The sequence below is a fragment of the Microtus pennsylvanicus genome, chromosome 2, assembly GCF_037038515.1.
Source record: "Microtus pennsylvanicus isolate mMicPen1 chromosome 2, mMicPen1.hap1, whole genome shotgun sequence".
Lineage (NCBI taxonomy): Eukaryota > Metazoa > Chordata > Mammalia > Rodentia > Cricetidae > Microtus > Microtus pennsylvanicus.
The window spans coordinates 46929805-46951041 of record NC_134580.1 but is presented as its reverse complement, the minus strand read 5'-3'; the positions used below and the strand labels follow the sequence as shown (position 1 = coordinate 46951041).

Genomic DNA, 21237 nt, shown 5'->3' with positions numbered 1-21237 from the left:
AAGTCAAGAACCTAGGACACAACAGTATCCCAATCCTTCCTAGCCCACCCCATTGTTCCTCTTCCATACAATAACCTCACGTAGACACCTCCCCAGTCTTCTGTACCTTTAAATTCTACAACCTCATTTGAGAGGGACGTGACTCAGCCTCTACAAAACTTCCATTCTCTCGTCTATAGAAGATTCTTGTTCTTTAGAAGAATCAAATTGAGGCTCCAGAGCCAGAAATAACTAGGATTATGAATCTGGTCATCAGCCTTCCCATATGCAAATGTGGATATCCATACAGATAATTCTTACATCTGTGTGCAAGCATGTGCACACATGTGTGCATATTTCATGGTATGAATATGGAGGTCAGAGGACAGCTTACAGGATCAGTTCTCGTCTTCCACTTGGAGGACTCTAGAGAAATACCTTTACCACAGAGCCATGTTGCCACCCCCAGGGTAATTCTTTAACTCTGGAATTTAAGTATGGGGAAAAAAATCATTTTTCATTCCTCCCATGGTTAGTCTTGGTAATTTTATAAGAATGTTAGAAACAGAAAAAAACCTGAGAAATGTTTTAAATGTGTTCACTCAAAATCAAAACTACTCCATGATACCGTTTTCACTTATAAGAAACCAAAAAGGTAAAGAGCTAACAATATTAGGGTTGGGAAAGCCACAGCAAAAGCCAGATGTAAAATGCCTTGTGTAGAGGTTTCAATGAGAATGTCCCCCATAGGCTTAGATATTTGACAGTTGGTCCTCAGTTGATGTACACACACACACACACACACACACACACACACACACACACACTGGAGACAGGTTTGGGGATGAACATCCAAGTGCCACTTCCAGTTTTGTCCTTCTGCCTTGTGTTTGTGGTTGGCTCTCAGCTTTCTGCCCCAGGGCCTAGCCTCCCCACAATGACAGATTCTCTTCTCCTGGAAACTGTAAGCCAAAATAGACTCCTTTTTCATGCCTTGCTCATGGTATTTTACCATAAAATCAGAGAAGCCACTCATAGACATAAGTAAAATTTTTGGATCACGGATTATGTGTATGTAAAATTTTAATAGTATTATTAGTCTCCCAGGAAGGAACTTTGAATACTATCAACACTTTACCTGCATACAATCCATGATCCAAAAATTCTACTTATTTGTAATTTAGAGGAATAATTATAGTTATCCTATGCAAGAATACAGTTAGTGGCATTTTGAATATAATATATAGAGTAATAAATAAAACAATGCAAACAACCTAAATGATCTTCAGTAGAGGACAAGCCAATCAAACGATGAGGTGCTGGTGCCAATAAGGTCTAAGCAGCAGCAGCGGGTTTGGGTTAGGAAGATACAGATCTAACCCACTCCAGCAACAACCTTCTTAGACGTAAACTGGGGGTTGATGACCAAGCGGAACCTCATGTTTTACAGTACTTTGTGTTTGACTTCATTGGACCCCAAGTGCATCTTTTCGACAAGATCATCAAAATCTCAGTAAGTAGACCATTGCAGGTGGTGGTACTGGGGAAGGTAGGGGGGACTCAGCACAGGGAACTTTCTGGGACAGCTCAGCTTGGTTCCGGATACCTGGGTTTAGGAGGATAAATATGGGACAGTGACTGCGGAAGTAGCAGGCTAAAGCTCGATATTCCCACCTTTGCTTCTTGGAAGCCAGCAATAAACGACAGTGAACTTCTGCTAATTGGATATGGGATACGAAACATATGTTACAATTGACATCTTCATTGACTTCCGTTTTTCAGTTATTTTTTTAATCATGCTAATGTGATGCTTTTCTATCTGGATGAGATCTACACTAATTAACCACAACCATCTCTTCTCCTAGTTAGCGGTAATTAGAGAAACAGGAATAGAAACTGGGGAAGAACGGCATAAGTTCATCTTATTACTGATAACGCCTAATGAGCAGAGGAGTCAACTGGAGTATTCTGGAATCCTTCAAAGTTACCCATGAGGGTGGACCTTGGGATCTTTGCAGGGGGAGTTGGCTGCTGTGCAGACCTTCCTCGGCCTCTCCAGGGAGAGGAAGTATATCCGCAAATGCAGACCGCAGAGTAGAAAGAGTGAACTCCCCTGGCTTACCCGGTACATGGACAGCAGGGATGGGAAGAGGAAGTATAAATGCTGAAGTCATCTTGTCCCAAACGAGAGCGGAAATGGCCGACTGGGCCCATTACCAACTGCACAGCCGTCAGCAAAGCGACAGAGGACAGTGGGTGGCAGGTGATCACGTCTATCATTATCTCAGAAAGTGGCCACATCTTCCACAGAGAGGGGTGTGAGGCTGGGTGTGTCCAAGAGTGGTAGGGTGAGAGTCAGAGAGTGAGTAGGTGCTGTCTTCCAAATCCTTCTCAAAGAACAGAACTCATATTTTATATGTAAAAGTGCGTGGAGAACGAGGGGAATGTTTCCCTCAACAGTCAAACCAACTCTGATGGGAATTGTGAGGCTGACATTTGTCTTGGAAGTCTCCTTCCTGTTCTTCTCTTCCTGGCCTGTCTTTTTGTCACTTGCTCACACACTAGATCAATGCCTATGGGATGTGGCCTTAACTGCAGCTGGACGTCAACAACGTCCCCTCCTCAGGCATGGTTTCTGGCCATGTGACACTATACTGCCCAGAAGCACTTGAAGAACACAACTCTCGAGGGATGGAAAGTCGCCGGGCAAACATTCTTAGCATTTGAGTTTTGAGTGTGATGATAAGGATGCAGAGGATATTTCGGGAGCTGGGATGGCTCCCAGGACATGGTGCCATCACTGTAGCTGTCACCTGATGACACTGGCCCTGTCGCAGCTCCTAGGGGACTTGCTAGGTTACGGATGAAGTTCATCACCAGGCCTCTAAGCCCCATCATAGGCAAGAGTCAGGACTGTATGAGGGAGGGACACACATTTTTAGACATAGGATCGAAGCTGATTTGCCTGCCTCATCTCTTCTTTGGGAGAAGACAGTTGTGTGGTTCTTAAATGACTCGTAGGGGGAGACATCAAAGATGTTAATGGAAAACCCTCCCTCTCATGTTCAATGCAGTTTTCTTGCTGATTCATTAACTGGAAGCCAGTGTACCCAGAATGAATTCAGTGCTAAAGAGAGATGACCCGTAATCATGTGTTCTTAGCACTTTGACATCTACGAGTCCTTGTATCAACCGCCGCCCACTGCAAAAACACTATCTGACCAGGGCAGAGGGCAGCACAGATTTATATGTACAAACCTAAGTATTTAGAAGGCAGTTTGACAGCATGGTGGCTTAGCAAAACAGCAGCAGTAGGTTCTGCTCTAGAGCCTGCCACTTCCCCATCCACGGACTTTTGACCAGGTTTATATTATTAGGCATAAATACTCTCCAGGGGAGCAGTCCTCAAATTCAATCAGAAAATGTTGGCTACTCCTATCACAGTCGTGAAACTGTTGTGTAGGTAAGAGCCAGCCAGTCACATTCCAGTGTGAATGGGAGGACTCAGCTGAGGAACTGTGGGTGTGTTGAAGTAAGAGCAGCGGGCTACATTCCTGGCGCCCGGCCTCCTGCACGACTAGCTTTATACCAGAAATAACTACACGGAAACTATATTCTTTTAAACACTGCTTGGCCCATTAGTTTTAACCTCTTATTGGCTAGCTCTCACATATTGATCTAACCCATTTCTAATATTCTGTGTAGCACCACGAGCTGGCTTACCAGGAAAGATCTTAACCTGCATCTGTCTGGAGTGTGAGAATCATGGCGACTGCCTGACTCGGCTTCTTTCTCCCAGCATTCTGTTCTGTTTACTCCTCCCACCTATGTTTTAACCTATCAGGGCCAAGCAGTTTCTTTATTGCTTAACCAATGAAACAACAGATAGAAAGATGACCCTCCTCCATCATGGGTGGTCCATGGCTTCTGGAGGAGACAGTGTCATTATTCTTTGCGAGTATGGCCACTGATAGGTGGCGTGTGTTCTAGTGGATGACCCCAAACCCAAGCATATATGGGCAGCATTCATTGGACTCAGTAAGATATAAAAAAGGGCAACACATAAATTTTGGAGGCAGACATGCTAGAGGGTTCCAGAAAGAGATGGTCAGAGGAGGATGAAGGTGGATATGAACAAAATCATTGTATGTTTGCATGAAATTCTCATAATAATAAATTAATGATATTATTAAAAATGGGTGGGGTAGGGGTGACTATAATTAGATGCTCTTGGGACAGCCAGGGTGTAATACTAGGCCTGGTGGTACCATATACTATTTTCCTTAACAATTGCCCAGGGAACCCAGGACCTCAGCATGCTGTGCATGGTGCATCTGCAGGAACCTAGTAATCTCACAGCCAACTTCTGTAGGCTTGGCTGGCCCTCAACCAGTAGTCATAGGCCTTAAAGAGGTCTCCTGTGTGACTGGAAAAACCACTTGAGGGTCTTGCATTCTGTTTTTCACAGAGACATTTTCACCGTGGAACTTGAACCAGGCCTCGGGGAGTCATGTTAGCCACAGAAAATGAGGCAGGGAACAGCTTTCTGTGTGCAGTCTTAAATAGCAACTCTGCTGAAGCCAAGCTGTCCTTGCTTCCCCTCTGTTGACACTGGAAAATCCCAGCCAGAGAGAGAGAGAGAGAGAGAGAGAGAGTCAGGAGAGAAATAGGAATGGCTGTCATTTCTTGAGGTCTGCTGACTATTTTTTCTTTCTGATTCTGACAAAAAGCTCTTCAGAAGCAGCAAGAGGGCCTGCCACTCACCCTTCTTACAAACCATTCATTAACTCACTGAATATGCATTGAATATTCATTATGAATGAGGCCATAGTGGATAGAATGCAAAGGGGCACTACCCTTAATCAAGGCAACAATAGGATTTATAGTTAGTAGGAATCTCAGAGGCACCTCCAGGATGATATGGAGTTCTTGGGGCCCTCCAGTTCCAGTGACAGGGATGTCACTACTTCTGGAGAATGAGCCCTTCATTGCTGAGAGAGTCTAATGAGCACAAGGAATAGCATCCCCAGTTGAGTTGAAATCTCAACCTGTTACTTAAGAACCATGTGGGGAACCTGGCCCCTTTCTTGGATATGACATTCCCAAAATTTGAGGACACTTCTGTCACACTGTCCTCTTCCTAAGAGCTCCCCTTTTCTGGACTGAAGATTAAACTATTCCAGGTTTTCCATCAGCTTCTCATACACTGTGATGTCTAGATATAGCACCAACTATATCACCTTTCTTTATGACTTCCTTCTGGTGATGCCAGCCTCTCCGCATGTGCTGTAACCAAGCTAGACATTCTGCTGACTTCTAATCAGGACAAACACACTCTGTACCGTCTAGAGCTTAGGCTATTGTTCAGCACTAAATCAGCTCCTGGCCGTGCATGATAATCTCTCAAGAAAGCTGTGGGGAATATTTCGGAGGCTGAGGAAAGAAAGAACAGTAGGCAGCTCAAGAGATCAAGGACAGATGCTTGAAGGAGGAGAAACTGGCTCTAGCCACTGAAGGATGGGTCAGGTTGGAGTAGGAAGAGGTGGGCATTGAAGGGTTGCTTACCATGATCCATTCAATTAAAGAAACCTTTGGGGCACCGAAAGGTTTTCAGCAAATAAGCAGAAAAACCACTAGAGAAAGGACAGATGAGACACTTCTTGAAGTCACTTAGGATCCTGTGCGTTAATGACCAATTTTAGTGTGCTCCAGACAAGGTTAAACCAAGACAAGGGTCAAGTCCTAGGAGCCCCTTTGGTGGAGTATGGGTCCTTTTCACAGATGCTCCATCTTTTGTAGGTCTTACATCACAAGCTGATAGGGAGCATCCTCATTGGCTCTTTCCGAGTGGATGTGGGAACGGTGTACAACCAGCCTGGTAAGTGAGCCCCTCCCCCTATCTTGCTTTCTTACTGTTCTTCGGTTTACTCTCTGATCTGTCGAGCTGGGAGTTTTTGGTGTGGTTCTCTAGATCAAAGGTCTCTCAAATACCCACAGTCAGTGGAGAAGAAAGTCACACAAGAGGGCTGGAAGGAAGGGAGGAGGAGAGAGGGGAAGAGAGTGGGGTAGCCTGGGGGACTGACTGGGGACATCCAGGAATGGCTACTATCTAGACCAGATGACAGAGGGGACCAAGAGCCTGCTGGAGTGGGAAGGGATGAGGGAGTCGCTGCCCATGTGCAAAGAATACGACTCACAAGCTGTGTTCATAGGTCATCAGTTCTGTGACAAGTGGGCACAACTTACCGACCCTGGGGACATCAGGACTGGCACCAAGGGCTACCTGAAGTGTGACATCAGTGTCACCGGGAAAGGCGACGTCTTAAAGACCAACCCCAAAATCTTCGATGCTGATGAGCTGATAGAGAAGTGAGACAAACCCATCCAGAGCCCTGAAAGAAATTTTGTGCCCTAATTTATGTCTCTTTTCCTCTCTCCACCCCTTTATTTTTTTTAATTGTTTTTATTGAGCTATATGTTTTTTCTCCACTCCCCTTCCTTTCTCTTCCCTCCCCCTCAACCCTCTCCCATGGTCCCCATGCTCCCAATTTACTCAGGAGACCTTGTCTTTTTCTACTTCCCATGTAGATTAGATCCATGTATGTCTCTCTTAGGGTCCTCTTTGTTGTCTAGGTTCTCTGGGATTGTGATTTGTAGGCTGATTTTCTTTGCTTTATATTTAAAAACCACTGTGAGTGAGTACATGTAATAACTGTCTTTCTGGTCTGGGTTACTTCACTCAAAATGATGTTTTCTAGCTCCATCCATTTGCCTGCAAAATTCAAGATGTCATTATTTTTTATGCTGTGTAGTACTCCGTTGTGTAAATGTACCACATTTTCCTTATTCATTCTTTTGTTGAGGGGCATTTAGGTTGTTTCCAGGTTCTGGCTATGACAAACAATGTTGCTATGAACATAGTTGAGCACATGTCCTTGTGACATGATTGAGCATCCTTTGGATATATACCCAAAAGTAGTATTTCTGGGTCTGGTGGAAGGTTGTTTCGTAATTTTCTGAGAAATCACCACACTGATATCCAAAGGGGCTGTACCAGCTTGCACTCCCACCAGCAATGTAAGAGTGTTCCCTTTTCCCCACAAACACTCCAGCATAAGTTGTCATCAGTGTTTTTGATCTTGGACATTCTTACAGGTATAAGATGGAATTTCAGAGTTGTTTTGATTTGCATTTCTCTAATGGTTAAGGATGCTGAATATTTCCTTAAGTGTCTTTCTGCCATTTTAGATTTCTCTGTTGAGAGTTCTCTGTTTAGGTCTGTACTCTGTTTTTTATTGGGTTATGTGTTCTTTTGATACTATTTTCTTGAATTCTTTGCATATTTTGGAAATCAGACCTCTGTCTGATGTGGGGTTGGTGAAGATCTTTTCCCATTATGTAGGCTGCCATTTTGTCTTGTTGACCATGTCCTTTGCTTTCAGAAACTTCACAGTTTCAGGAGGTCCCATTTATTGTTTATCTCAGCACACTACTGGGGCTATACTTAGGAAGTGGTTCCCTGTGCCAATGCATTCAAATGTATTTCCCACTTTTCCTGTGAGGTTCAGTGTGGTTGACTTTATGTTGAGGTCTTTGACCCATTTAGACTTGAGTTTTGTGCATGGTGATAGATATGGGTCTACTTTCATTCTTCTGCATGTTGATATCCAGTTATGCCAGCACCATTTGCTGGATATACTTTCTTTTTTTTTATTTGATATTTTTTGCTTCTTTGTTAAAAATCAGATGTTTGAAAGTGTATGGATTAATATCTGGTTCTTCAATTCGGTTCTATTGGTCCTCCTGTCTGTTTTTATGCTAATACCAGGCTGTTTTCAGTACTCTAGCTCTGTAGTAGAGTTTGAAGTCAGGGATTGTGATGCCTCCAGAAGTTCCTTTATTGTGCAGGACTGTTTTGGCTATCCTGGGTTTTGTTTTTTTGTTTTGTTTTGTTTTTCCATATGAAATTGAGTATTGTTCTTTCTAGATGTATGAAAAATATTGATGAGATTTTGATGGGCATTGCATTGAACCTCTAGATTGCTTTTGGTAAGATTGACATTCTTACTATGTTAATTCTACCTACCCAAGACCATAAGAGATCTTTCCGTTCTCTGGTATCTTCTTCAATTTTTTTCTTCAAAGATTTAGAGTCCTTATCATACAGGTCTTCCACTTGTTTGGTTTGAGTTACTCTGAGATATTTTATGCTATTTGTGGCTATTGTGAAGGGTGATGCTTCTCTCATTTCTTTCCTCAGCCTTTTTATCATCTGTGTACAGGAGGGCTACTGATATTTTTGAGTTAATCTTGTATCCTGCTATATTACTAAAGGTGTTTATGAGTTATAGAAGTTCCTTGGTAGAATTTTTGGGGTTGCTTATGTAAACTTATGTAGTAAGCAAATAGGAGAGTTTGATTTCTTCTTTTTTAATTTGTATCCCCCTTGATCTTCTTTTGTTGTCTTATTGCTCTAGCTAGAACCTCAAGAACTATATTGAATAGATAAGGAGAGAGTGGACAACTTTTTCTTGTCCCTGATATCAGTGAGATCGCTTTAAGTTTCTTTCAATTTAGCCTGATGTTGGCTGTTGGCTTGCTGTATACTGTCTTTATTATGTTTAGATATGTCGCTTGTATCCCTGCTCTCTCCAAGACCTTTATTATAATGGGATGTTGTATTTTGTTGAAGGCTTTTTCAGCATCTAATGAGATGATCATTTTTTTGTTTGTTTATATGGTGGATTACATTGATAGATTTTCATATGTCGAACCACCCCTGTATCTCTGGGATGAAGCCCACTTGATCATGATGGACTTTTCTGATGTGTTCTTGGTCCACCTCTTTCCATATGGGTGCATGAGCACTGCCAAGCTCATGCCTCATCTTTCAGAGGCTCTTCTCTGTCAGAGACCCATGAATATATCTTCTCAAAGCTGTGGCTCTTTTGGGAGCTCTGATTCTGGGACAAGAACACTGTTTCCTTGCGACACTTACTATTATTAATTCTTTTAGAATTTTATATGTCTTGTTCATATTTAGCCCCCACCCCTCCCACTTCAAGCCTCTCTTCCCTATGCCTCCCACTTTGTGTCCTTTTTGTTGCTATTAAAAGAGAAAACTTCCACAACAGTTTTCCTCTGGCTCTTGGGGTATTTTTCCCGCCCTTTTCCACATTTCCTGAGTCTTAAGTGTATGCGTTATGTAGATAAGTCATTCTGTGATTATATGATTTATCCACATGTAGCTGTTTTTTCTTCAAAAGAATTATACTTTCAACCACTGGTTTATGAGGTGGGAAGAGTTAAATTCTAGAAAGAACTAGAAAGAAAACTTGGTTTAGTGATGAATTCCGGTGTTTTTCTATATCCATATTTTTCTTTCTGCCACCAATGGACACTTGCCCTTTCTTTCTACTCTTGAGTGACAGACCTTTTTAATTTTAAAAATCTTTTTTTCCCTCTAGGAACCTTTTGATCCCTCAAGGATTTCCATCAGAGAGACCCTGGGCTAGATTCTATGTGAGGCTCTATCGAGCAGAAGGGTTACCCAAAATGAACTCCAGCATTATGGCAAATGTCACCAAAGCATTTGTGGGTGACAGCAAGGACCTTGTGGATCCCTTCGTGGAGGTGTCCTTTGCTGGGCAGACGGTGAGGGAACTTTGTCACCAATAGTGACAAGCAGGTCCTGCTCTGCATACAGAACATTTTAATCAAATTAAATTGGGTTAAAAGTGCCCAGAGAACACTTGTCACAGAGGGGAAGTGTAGAGAAGGCTTGCCCACTCTCGCCTCACTGGGGTAGAGAAGGCTTGCCCATTCATGCCTCACTAGACACTGTGGAAGGCAGCTATGGCTGGACGTGTTGCAGCTTAGGGCCAGGTAGAAAAAAATGTCTTTCCTTACCTCTGGCTACTTCTCTAAGCAAGTACCAGGCCCTTGGCCCTGTAGAATAATTGCCACTCTCCCTTGACCCATTTCACAATGTTCGAGGTAGTCTTTCTTCTATGTCTAGATACCTCTGTTCCTTTCTCAAGGGCTATTGGAAGAATCAAGGCCTAGGTTCATGGCCAACACTGGGTTCTGCCTTCCTGGACTTAGAAACTTTGAACGTATTTTATACTTTTAAAATATGTCCCTGTCCCTTTCCACAGCAGGAGTGAATGCTGGAGAATTTCTATCTTGAGGTGAATTTGGGGGCCATATGGGACATCATTCCAATTTACGACCAGGAAACTGAAGCCCAGGCTGCAGCATTGATTCACTCAAGGTCCTATGTGACATGCACCTGGGTCTGTGTGTAGGCATGAACTCAGGGTCTAGCTATGTCTACACTTTCCTGGAGATGCATAGAACAGCTCATATCCCTAACACAGGCGTTCACCCCAACACTGGTCTGTTAAGTAGAAATTCCCAAGGACAATCATTCACCTTTGCCCCAATGTTGCATATCAATAATGACATCAATAATGTCAATGGGGGTATAGTTGATTTTCACAGGTGTCATGGGAAGCAGGCCCATCTTTGATATCCCCTTTATATCCCCAGGAGGTTTGAAGCATTTTTTTTAGGTATTTATTTTCACGGCTCACATCTTCCTGGCTGTCCTTTTAGGGGCGAACCTCGGTGCAAAAGAATTGTGCTGACCCCGTGTGGCATGAGCAGGTGGTCTTCAAGGAAATGTTCCCTCCCCTGTGCCGGAGGGTTAAAATCCAGGTGTGGGATGAGGGGAGCATGAACGACGTGGCCCTGGCAACCCACTTCATCGACCTGAAGAAGATCTCCAATGAGCAGGATGGAGATAAAGGTAGCGTTGCCCGTGTCTGCCTTGGCTGGAGGTCTCAAAGCCACAGTCGCCTTTAAAGAGAGAGGGCCAGGGGCTGGAGAGATGGGCTCAGTGGTTAAGAGCACTGGCTGCTCTTCCAGAGGTCCTGAGTTCAATTCTCAGCAACCACATGGTGGCTCACAACCATCTATAATGAGATCTGGCGCCCTCTTCTGGCATGCAGGCATACATGGAGGCAGAATGTTATATACATAATAAATAAAAAAATAAAGAGAGAGGGCCACGTAGGCATGTGATAGCACCTTTTATGGTTCTGAGGTCTGTGGCCCAGCTTGGTTAAGCCAGTGGATGGAACTAAGCTCTGGTCTTAGGTCTTCCATGACCATTGCTAGCTACCTGGAGTATGTCACTGTTCTCTTAAGAAAATGGAGTTATGATAAAACCCAAGTTTAGTAAACTAAAATCTATAGGCCAAATCTATCCTGTTACATGGTTTTGTATGGTTCTGTATGAACAGTTTTTGCATGTTTCTATGATTGGGGTTTTCCCCCTACATAAAAATTATGTCCCCAGTCACATGGGAACACGGCAGCATGAGAATGGCAGGGGCTGTGGTGATTGCTGCCTCAGTGAGCTGGGAGAACCTCGGGTAATTCACAAAGTACTGAAGGTGGCGGGCAGGGAAAGAACTCCTCCTTGGTATATGACTCCATTTCCCAAATTATATTAGTGTACAAGAATTCCTAAATAAACCCCCATTTAAATTCATAGCAATCTTTCTCTGCACTGTAAATGTATGCCTATTGAAAAATATACATATATACATATGTACCTACATATACATATCACAAACATATATAACTAAATGGTAAAATATAAACACACACACATATATGTTAAGTATATCTAACCATATGTCATGTAGAGATGACATTAGTTTAACTGCTTTATTTTTTCTCAAGTAGATGGATATTTCCCAAGAGCAGAGACTGGTATATTTTTACGTCTTTCACAGACTGACATTACAGAAAGCCTCAATGAACGTGTGTTGTCTATTTCTTGATACTGCGGCAGCACAATAAAAACACACCCATCCATCTACGCTTTCTCAACTAGATGCTAACATGTTTTTATTCACAGCGTTTTAGGAGCCTCTTGATGGTTTTCAGAAAGAAAGATGTTTGTGTTTTAGAAGTAGACGCCGGGGACCATAAACTCTTTCTATCCTTTTAAACAATAATTTCCCTGCTTCTTTAAGTTCTCTCAAAGGAGAGCAGACTCTGAAGGATACAATCTAGTCTGGAGAAGTCAGGGAGAAAAGAGACGATTAGGCAGAAAGAGGTTGATATCTATGAATATATGAACACATTTACTTGGCAACTATGGGCAAGTTAATAAGCAAATTATGACTCCCTCTTTATTCCTAATAGTAGGGGCATGACCTAAGAGTCCATATGAAGCACTTAATAGATATCCTGTTAATTTTGATGTAGGCACTATTAGCTTTTCCTCCAGATGAGGAAACTGAGGCACAAAAATCTTCAAAATTTGCTGAAAAGTCCCAAAGCTGGGATTTGACCCACCCAGGCGAGTCTTCAGAAACATCTGCTGTTTTGCCTTTCACAAAGGAACATGCGTGGGATTGGTGTAGGCAGGCTAGTGGAAAAGCACTTGCCTACAAAGTGAAAGGCCTTGGGTTTGATTCCCAGCACTGAAAAATAAAGGGACATTGTGCTCACAAATGTTCTCACGGATGTCATATTTCTTCCCAGATGTTCTGTATTTAGAAGAAAAACCACTTATGACAGGCATAAGTTAAAATCACCAGGTCTTTTCAGTTTTATGTTTAGGAAATATTTTAGAACATCCCTTTCTTACTATCTCTACCACCCTACCCTACTAGTCCAAGCTACAGTGAACTTAGCTTTCAGGGTAAAATGGGTCCCAAAGCAGTTTGCCCAAATCCATTCTGGCAAGCCTTCACGGGGTAGCCATAATGGTCTTAAGAGACATGGTTACATTATCTATTTGGTAAAAATCCCTTTAAAATATTTTTGATGTAAATGGAGACTGCTTTTTTGTTTCCCGACCACCCAGACCCAAATAATCACACAAAACTATATTAATTGTAACACTGTTTTGTTAATGGCTCAGGCATATTTCTAGCTTGCTCTTACATCTTAAATTAACCCATTTCTATTAATCTTTGTATCACTACTAGACTGTGGCTTACCGGTAAGTTTCTGGTGTCTTTCTCTTTTGGCAGCAACATGGTGTCTCCCTGACCCTGCCTTCTTTCTCCTTACATTTAGTTTAGTTTTCCCATCTACCTAGATTTGTCCTGCTACAGGCCAAAATGGCTTCTTTATTAACCAATGGTAATAAAACATAATCATAGCATACATAGGGAAATCCCACATCATTTAAGTACACTAAAATAGTGAGCAAAATCTATAACAAGTCCAGGCCTCTCACCTTTCCAAATTATTCTCATAGACCCTTCTCCATACTCCTCTTTGCAGCTGGTTCACAGCCTCTTTACCCTGTTCCTCTGTACTCATCAACCCATTCTTTATTCTTGCAACACCACATGTAGCCCCTTCAGAGTGTTTACAGTGTAAATGTTAATGTAAACACCTAGCATGTTGCTTACTTCATGTTAGGAATAAACAATCATCTGATGACTAAATGTTGACAAACTGGCACATAGTGCCCTCTATAGTATGCAGGGGAAAGAGTAAACGTGTAAAAGAAAGATCAGATGGAAACTGAGCAAAATATTGTCTTTGGAGAGGATGCCTTTTAAATATTTTCTTTTATCTGTATGTCATATATTTTTATATACAACTTTTATAAAACAAACATATGATATACATGAATGTTCACTAAGATACCTAATGCTTGGGTTCTCCCTAGGCTTTCTTCCCACCTTTGGGCCCGCCTGGATCAACTTGTATGGCTCACCCAGGAACCAGAGTCTGATGGATGACTACCAGGAGTTGAATGAGGGCTTTGGGGAAGGTGTGGCCTTCAGGGGTCGGATCTTGGTGGAAATTGCTGTGGAAATTCTCTCTGGTGGGGCCCAGGAGTCTAAGTTCTCCAAGGCTCTGAAGGAGCTGAAGCTGTCTTCCAAAGACAAAGACTCCAAATCGAAAGGCTCTAGTAAGGAAAAGGCTGACAAAGCAGATGACAGCAAAGCCCAGCAGGCTGCGGACAAGACTAACTCCATGGAGGTGGAGGTGGAATCTTTTGCTGTGCCCCCAGAGGTAGGTGTGAGCATCGCTCCTCTGGGCCTGATGTAGGAGAGCTCAGGCCAGAGGTAGACACTTGCCAGGGATCCAGAAGGCCTTTTCCTGTCCAGGTCTCATCTTCCCTGCAAAATTGTGCTGGTCTAGTACTGAGCCCTGGGGTGTGTCCTCTGTTCTTGCAAGTGGTGTGGCCATATGCTCATGACAGACTTCAAAATCTCTCAAGTGTGGATCCTGTGGGAAGTCAAAGGAAACGTAAAAGTAGTCGGAGACCTTGGAGGGAGTGGATAGTAGGAGGGATGGGTAAACTCTGCTGTCTAGCTTTGTTTAGCTGCATTATGTTGGAGCATTTGGGGGGGATGTGAGACCACATAGAAAGAGGAAGAAAGGGGAGAAGAATAGGCCACAAGCTGAGTGTTAAGAACTGGAGAAGCTTCATCTACCCAGGATGAAACCACAACCCCACAGAATGCTGATCCGCGATTAGTTCCCACCATTAAAATATCAGCATCTCCCCAGCCCAGCTCTGTAGCACGGGCAAGAGACTGGAGTGTCAAGATGAACATCAGCTACGACTCTCCTCTCATTTTTTAATCCTAGTTGTGTGGTTTGAAGTCAAGCAAGTGAGTGAGTTCTGCATGTCCTCAGTAACAGAAGAGGGTTGATTCCAACTGAACCTAGCTAACTCTGTGTCTGGGGACATCTCCCGGGTCACCACAAGGGGGATGTCATCTCCCGGGTCAACCCAAGGGGGATGATAGCTGCTCGCTCGGAGCTATCCGTTCCTAGGGAGGCTGGGCAGACCCCAGCACTGCAGTATGAGAGTCATCCTTACCTTGGAAGAGCTATTTATTTTTCCACCTCGATTCTTAAGATATCACCGGGGACAACTCAGAGCAAGGGTTGAAAACCCTGGCATTAGTTTTACTGCCCTAGGTTGCCCTTTATTCTCTGGCTAACTGAGGTCTTATAGGTTGCTCTGTCATAGACAGCTTCTGAGGGCTGATGAAAACGTGTATACAAACTGTCTCAGATCTTTTAGCATGCACATGGTGAGGCTTGCCGTGTTTTTATGGCTGTTATCCTTGGCTTGTTCTCTCCACCAACGAGAGGCTATTTAGAGCTTGCCACCTGTGTCTTGACTTCTTCAGCACCTCCACACTTCTCTTTGGATTCACATCTGGGATACTTTTTCTGGAGATGTGTATTATCAGTTTGTTGGGGTTGGAGTTGGTGTTGTCTGCATGGGACTATGAGTGTGTGTGTGTTCAGAATATAAGCCAACATTGGAAACTTGACTTTGCACGTTGTGGGTAGCTTGTGTGGCATGCTGTGGTCACTCAAGCATATATGTCCTACATCTGCCTGTCTGGTAAACCATTCTTGCTGTGAGCCAGCTTGGATAGGGATATCCAAGAAGAAAGAAGCTTCGATAAGATTTTCAAAATCTGAGTCAACATCTTTTAGAATGTTTTGCTGAGGGTTCCTGAAGGAAGAAATTCTAGCAGAAAGCAACACAAGCTTCCATCTCTCCAGTTTCCTTTTCTGTGAAATGGGAATGGTCCGGAATCCAAACTCCCAAAGTTGTTACACAGAACGAATAATAAATGTACGTGAGCCCCCAATGCAATTAGGTCACGTGTAAGGGTTTAGTGCGGTGACACTCAGCAGCTCATCTTTGATTTTTCTGGCTCTACAAACCTGTTTTGTGCTGGGTCCTCCCCAGCATCTTGGGAAGACACACAAGCTCATATTTTGCCATGAAAGGAGAAATTTTTTTTGCATGTTAAGTTAGTAGTTCATTGGGTAATTCTGTGTCATTTTAGACCAGTGGGTTTGGAGTTATGATTATTGGCCATGATAGCTCTTTGCTTAGTGGCAAGACCTGGCATTTCCAGCTGAAGCAGAGACTCAGGCGTCAATGAATCACACTAGACCAGATGAGTTTCACTAACTCGGCTTTCTAGTGTGAAAAGGAAGCCAGCTCTGTCTAGCAATTCTTTCTCTTTGTAGATTGTACCAGAAAAATATGAGGACTTTTTACTCTTTGGAGCCTTTTTTGAAGCTACCATGATTGACCGGAAGATTGGAGACAAGCCCATCAGCTTTGAAGTTTCTGTTGGTAAGTGCAGACACATGTTCATTTCTTGAATAAATGATCAATGCCTTCCATGAAGGTGATTATATTCTGGTGGAGATGGCAGGTGACACCTCATCTAGAAATGGTAGTTCTTCTTCTACCCAATGTCACATAAAGAGTAGATGTGTTCCTATAGGTTTGGTTGCTTTGCTTGTATAACAGTAATTAGTATAGGTTTGGGTTCAGGGACTTAGATGACTAATCTTGGCTCCATTACTTTGGGCTGACTTAATTTCTCTGGGTCTGGTTTCCCTCATGTATAAAATGGGAGCTACAGTAACTCCTCACAGAGCTGTGAGTTTAATAAACTGACGTGAAACATGACACATTCAATAGGTGCTTGGTTAGAGTTCCCTGCCACCGTCCTTGGCTACAGATGCTATGGTTAGAGTTCCCTGCCATTGTCCTTAGCTAGTGTGCACCTCAGCTGAAAGGACTCATGGCATCAGTGAAGAGAGGGTCACATTCAAGCAGTTCTGTTGCAGCAGGGCGGAGGGAAGCAAAGAGGGACTCACTCCTGAGCCACACAGCTGGAGACCTGGCACAGAGTTCCCTGTCTGCATGTCCACAGGGTGCAGATGTCTGTTAGATCTGTGGAAGTTAGTTCTGACAAGAGAGGCTTTTGCTTTGTTTTTGCCTTTTGTTGATTTATTGAAAATAGATTTTTTTCTCACATCCTGATTATGATCCATCTCCTTCTACCCCTCCCAGTTCCCCCATCTCCTCTTCTATCTGGATCCACCCTCTTTCTGTCTCTCATTAGAGAACAAACAGGCTTCTAAGGGATTAGTGATCCGATCTGATCTGATATGGTATGATGATATGATATGACATGATGATATGATATGGTATAATGAAGCAAAATTTAACACATCAGCATTGGTCAAAACAAAAAAAGAGTCTAAGAGAAGACACAAAGAAACAGAGACCCATTCATTCTCATGCTCACAAAAACCGTAAAACACTAAACCATATACACACAAAGGGCTGTAGAGCAAAAATAGAGAATAAGAATATATAAATAAAAATAAAAATAGTAAGGTGAATAAAAAAAGAAAAGAAAATGTCCTGATATGTCATTATGATACAAATGAAGTTCCAATAATGCCACCAAGCTCCCGTTCTGTTGGAGATGTACTGCCTGGGCACGCAGTACCACCAAGCTCCCGTTCTGTTGGAGATGTGCTGCCTGGGCACGCAGTACCACCAAGCTCCCGTTCTGTTGGAGATGTGCTGCCTGGGCACGCAGTACCACCAAGCTCCCGTTCTGTTGGAGATGTACTGCCTGGGCACGCAGTACCACCAAGCTCCCGTTCTGTTGGAGATGTGCTGCCTGGGCACGCAGTACCACCAAGCTCCCGTTCTGTTGGAGATGTACTGCCTGGGCACGCAGTACCACCAAGCTCCCGTTCTGTTGGAGATGTACTGCCTGGGCACGCAGTACCACCAAGCTCCCGTTCTGTTGGAGATGTACTGCCTGGGCACGCAGTACCCTTATGAGTACTTAGTTTGTTTCCCCAGTAAGACTTACTTGGAGGAAATGAAATGTTCGTGAGAAAGTGGTTATCAATTTGAGATTGCTTCTGGGTTAGGGATGGGGGCCCATGTCCACTTCTTTAGGTCTAGGACCCCCAACTGGATCAGACCTGTGCAGTCCCTGTGAATGCTGGGGAGACTTTATCTTATGTGGAGATGTGTATAGCACAAGGGGTCCCTATTCGGAACTCCTCCTTACTCACCCCCACCCCACCTCTGCCACCATTCTCTGTCTCTGTCAATACCCACTCCCTCTTAATTTTTAACACGTGATGTAGCCTTTGGGTACTCAGACAAGAAGTCTTTTCTTAGAGACAAGACAGTTTTGAGAAGGTTCCAATGGTAGCCTATCAAGTCTCCATGATGAGTTTTGGTAGGAAATACACACTAAGGTGTTGGAAGGGCCGATAGCCCAGAGAGCAAAGCACTTGCTGCTGAGCCTGATGACCGGGTGGAAGGAGAGGACCCGACTCCTGCATGCATCCTCCGCCCTCCATACCTGCTCTTGAGTATAGGCACATAACCAAAATAATGTAATAAAGTTAAAATCGATAAAAATAGCACGGCTCTAAAAACTTGAAATCTCTAATGGATTTTCTTTTCCTTAACTGTCTTTCTCAATTTGCAACTTGTGTAGCTTTTACAAACAAGAGGATAAGATTGGTTGGCTTCGTCAGTCTAATTTTCTTGTTCTCCATCGTTTGTTGTTTCTGCCTTTATCCTGAGACCTTATTTCCTTGTTGGGAGAGGGTGTGGTATGCCAAGCTGGCTGGTCCCACCTGCTGACACTCTAACTTTGCCATCTCTTGCAGGGAACTTTGGGAACCTGATTGATGGAGGCTCTCATCATGGGAGCAAGAAGAAATCGGCTGAGCCGACTGAAGAGGATGTGCTTCCTCTGTTGCATGAAGGAGAAAAAGACGTGCCCCACGACTCTGCCATTTCCATGGCCTCCACCACACACCCTGAGAAGCCTCTGGTGACAGAAGGGAACAGGTAAAAGGAACAGAGCAAGTAAGAATGAAGTTTCTGCTGGGTGGGAATTTTATCAATTCCTGGGACTGTTTCATTCAGTTTTTCAGAAAAAAAAAAAACGCAAATTTTATCACAGTGCTGGGAACACATCACGAACAGGGGCAGCAAGAATAACCATCACTCTATCTTATAACCTCAACCCTCTAACAACACACCCAGGGAATCCCTCTAACAGCAGAGCAGCCACGATGGCTACCAGACACGAAGCCCCCTTTACTCTTAACTTAGAATCATGGGAAGCTAGGAAGAGGCTTTCAAGATTCAGCCCAAACCCAGCTGATGCTTATCATTCTTGTCAGCGCCCTACCAAGTAAACTCGACTGGGAACATGGAATCTCTGACCTTAAGTTTGCTACGGTAATTGACAAACTAGAGAATGATGGTGAGACCCTAGAAATGAGCATCTTAGCAGCTGGGACTCCTCAATTCATGCACATTTTCAGCCAATAATAAGAGTAAAATTATAGAGGTGTTTTAAAGAAAACACCACTAAGCATGGCACAGGAGGTTGATGAGAAGAAGCAAAAGCACGCGTGCAAGAGTCTTGCTTTGCCCCGTCTTGGGATATTTGCGTGAGTAGTCTCCACTGCCATAGATTCTCCTGGTAGCCCATTGCTGTACCCGTTCTGCACGGGAGGAGACTGGAATCTAGAGAATGTTACTCCGCTGCATCAAGGCCACATCATTGCTTTTCAGGCCTCCACTCTTTTCAGCCCAGACGCTTCCCCTAGGAACCCACTTCCCAGTCTGTTCCCTCAGACAGTCCTGTTCCTAAAAGGCTGAGCAGATGCCCCATTAGGGTAGTTTATAAACCACTCCCAGACTTCTTTCTTTTTCTAGGCTCCCATCTCTGACAGAACCCTCCACTCAGAGTCTTCCACCTCACAGCTCAGGGGTTGTCAGTTCTTCTTTTCCATATCCGAAAGATTTAGTTTAAATTACATGCACATGTGTGTCTGTGGGGGGTGGGGTGCCCATGTGAGGGCAAGTGCCTGCTGAGTCCAGAATATGGTATCAGGTTCCCTGGAGCCACAGGGAAGGTTGTGAGGTTCTCTGCAAGAACATTACACTCGCTTGACTGAGCCATCCCTCTAGCCCCAAGTTCTGCTTTTCCTTTCTGTCCGAAGCCCGTTAATGACAAGACCTGGTCAGTATAAATCTTAGGTATTTTTTGTTTTCTTAATTCTGGCCATGTTTTTGTCATTGCTGTGACAAAAATACATGACGAACATAACCGGAGGTGAAAGGTTTATTTTGGCTTATATTTCTGGCAATACAGTCCACCATGATGGACTGGCAGCTGGTCATGTTGTGTTTACTGTCAGAAAGCAGAGAGTGGACAGGAAGTGTGGCCAGGCAATACATCTGATGATCAGTTCTTCCAATGAGGCTCCACCTCCTAAAAGGTCTCCAACCTTTCAAAACAGCATCAGCATTTGGCAACCACCTAGTATTCAAGCACACACACAGATACACAGACACACACACACACATGAGAGAGACACACACATACAGACACACACACATATGAGAGACATACACAGACAGACACATACATGAGATAGAGACACACATATACACATGAGAGAGACGCACAAACATACACAGACAGACATACACACATGCACACAGAGACATAACACAGATACACACACACGAGAGAGACACACACATATACAAACAGACATACACACATACACAGACAGACAGACGCATACACACGAGAGAGAAACACACATACACACACATGAGAGAGACACACAAACAGACACACAAACAAGCAAACACACACACACACCCCTACCTGGCTTGGGGGCACCATTCCCCCAAATACCCCTTTCATCCAGCTGTTCAACGCTCCTGAAAGAGCCCCAGTTGTATGCTGTTCTTTGCTGCTCCTAGGATTTTGAACACACTTCTCTCTTGGCCTGGCAACAAGCCCACACCTTAGCTATTGGCTTCCCTTGTCTTTCAGGATCCTTTTCCCTGTACCAAGTCTGACTGAGCTTTCTGTACTCTTTAGGGATTTAGCGAGCCCTAATCACGTCAGGCTACAATGGTTTCATTTGTCTCTCTCGCCTGTAAGACTGAGCACCTGAGGGCAGGGACCTCATCTTTGCCCATCTCTGTACTGGACACACTCTATCTGATTTTCAGAGAGTTAAGGAGCTGCTGTGGACACAGGGTGCTATGGGAGCAGAGAGAGTGAGTGACTGGGAGGACGTAAAGAATTGGGACAGTCGTAGAGAAGCTGACATCTTACAAGAGAAGAGGGGATTTCAGGGATAGAGAAGAACACAGGGCAAACTGGAGCACCTTAGGTAGGGTGGTGGTGGCATACACCTTTAAATCCCAGCATTTGGGAGGTAAAGGCAGGCAGATCTTCGTGAGTTTTGAGGCCATCCTGGTCTACAAGAGCTAGTTCCAGAATAGGCTCCAGAGAAACTCTGTTGCAAAAATACCATTATTTTTTTTAAAGTTATTTACCTTCTTGGCTTTTTGTATTCTCT

General features: G+C 43.7%; 1 protein-coding gene across 1 annotated transcript in view; it reads left to right on the top strand.

Annotated features, from left to right (window-relative positions):
* Positions 1-21237, top strand: part of Fer1l6 (fer-1 like family member 6) — a 141333-nt gene that overhangs the window by 38941 nt on the left and 81155 nt on the right. The window contains exons 8-15 of the mRNA XM_075960973.1: positions 1430-1492; positions 5779-5857; positions 6192-6348; positions 9447-9633; positions 10597-10789; positions 13685-14034; positions 16030-16138; positions 18505-18688. Of these exons, the coding sequence (XP_075817088.1) occupies positions 1430-1492; positions 5779-5857; positions 6192-6348; positions 9447-9633; positions 10597-10789; positions 13685-14034; positions 16030-16138; positions 18505-18688 (1322 nt within the window). The remainder of the gene's footprint in view (positions 1-1429; positions 1493-5778; positions 5858-6191; positions 6349-9446; positions 9634-10596; positions 10790-13684; positions 14035-16029; positions 16139-18504; positions 18689-21237) is intronic.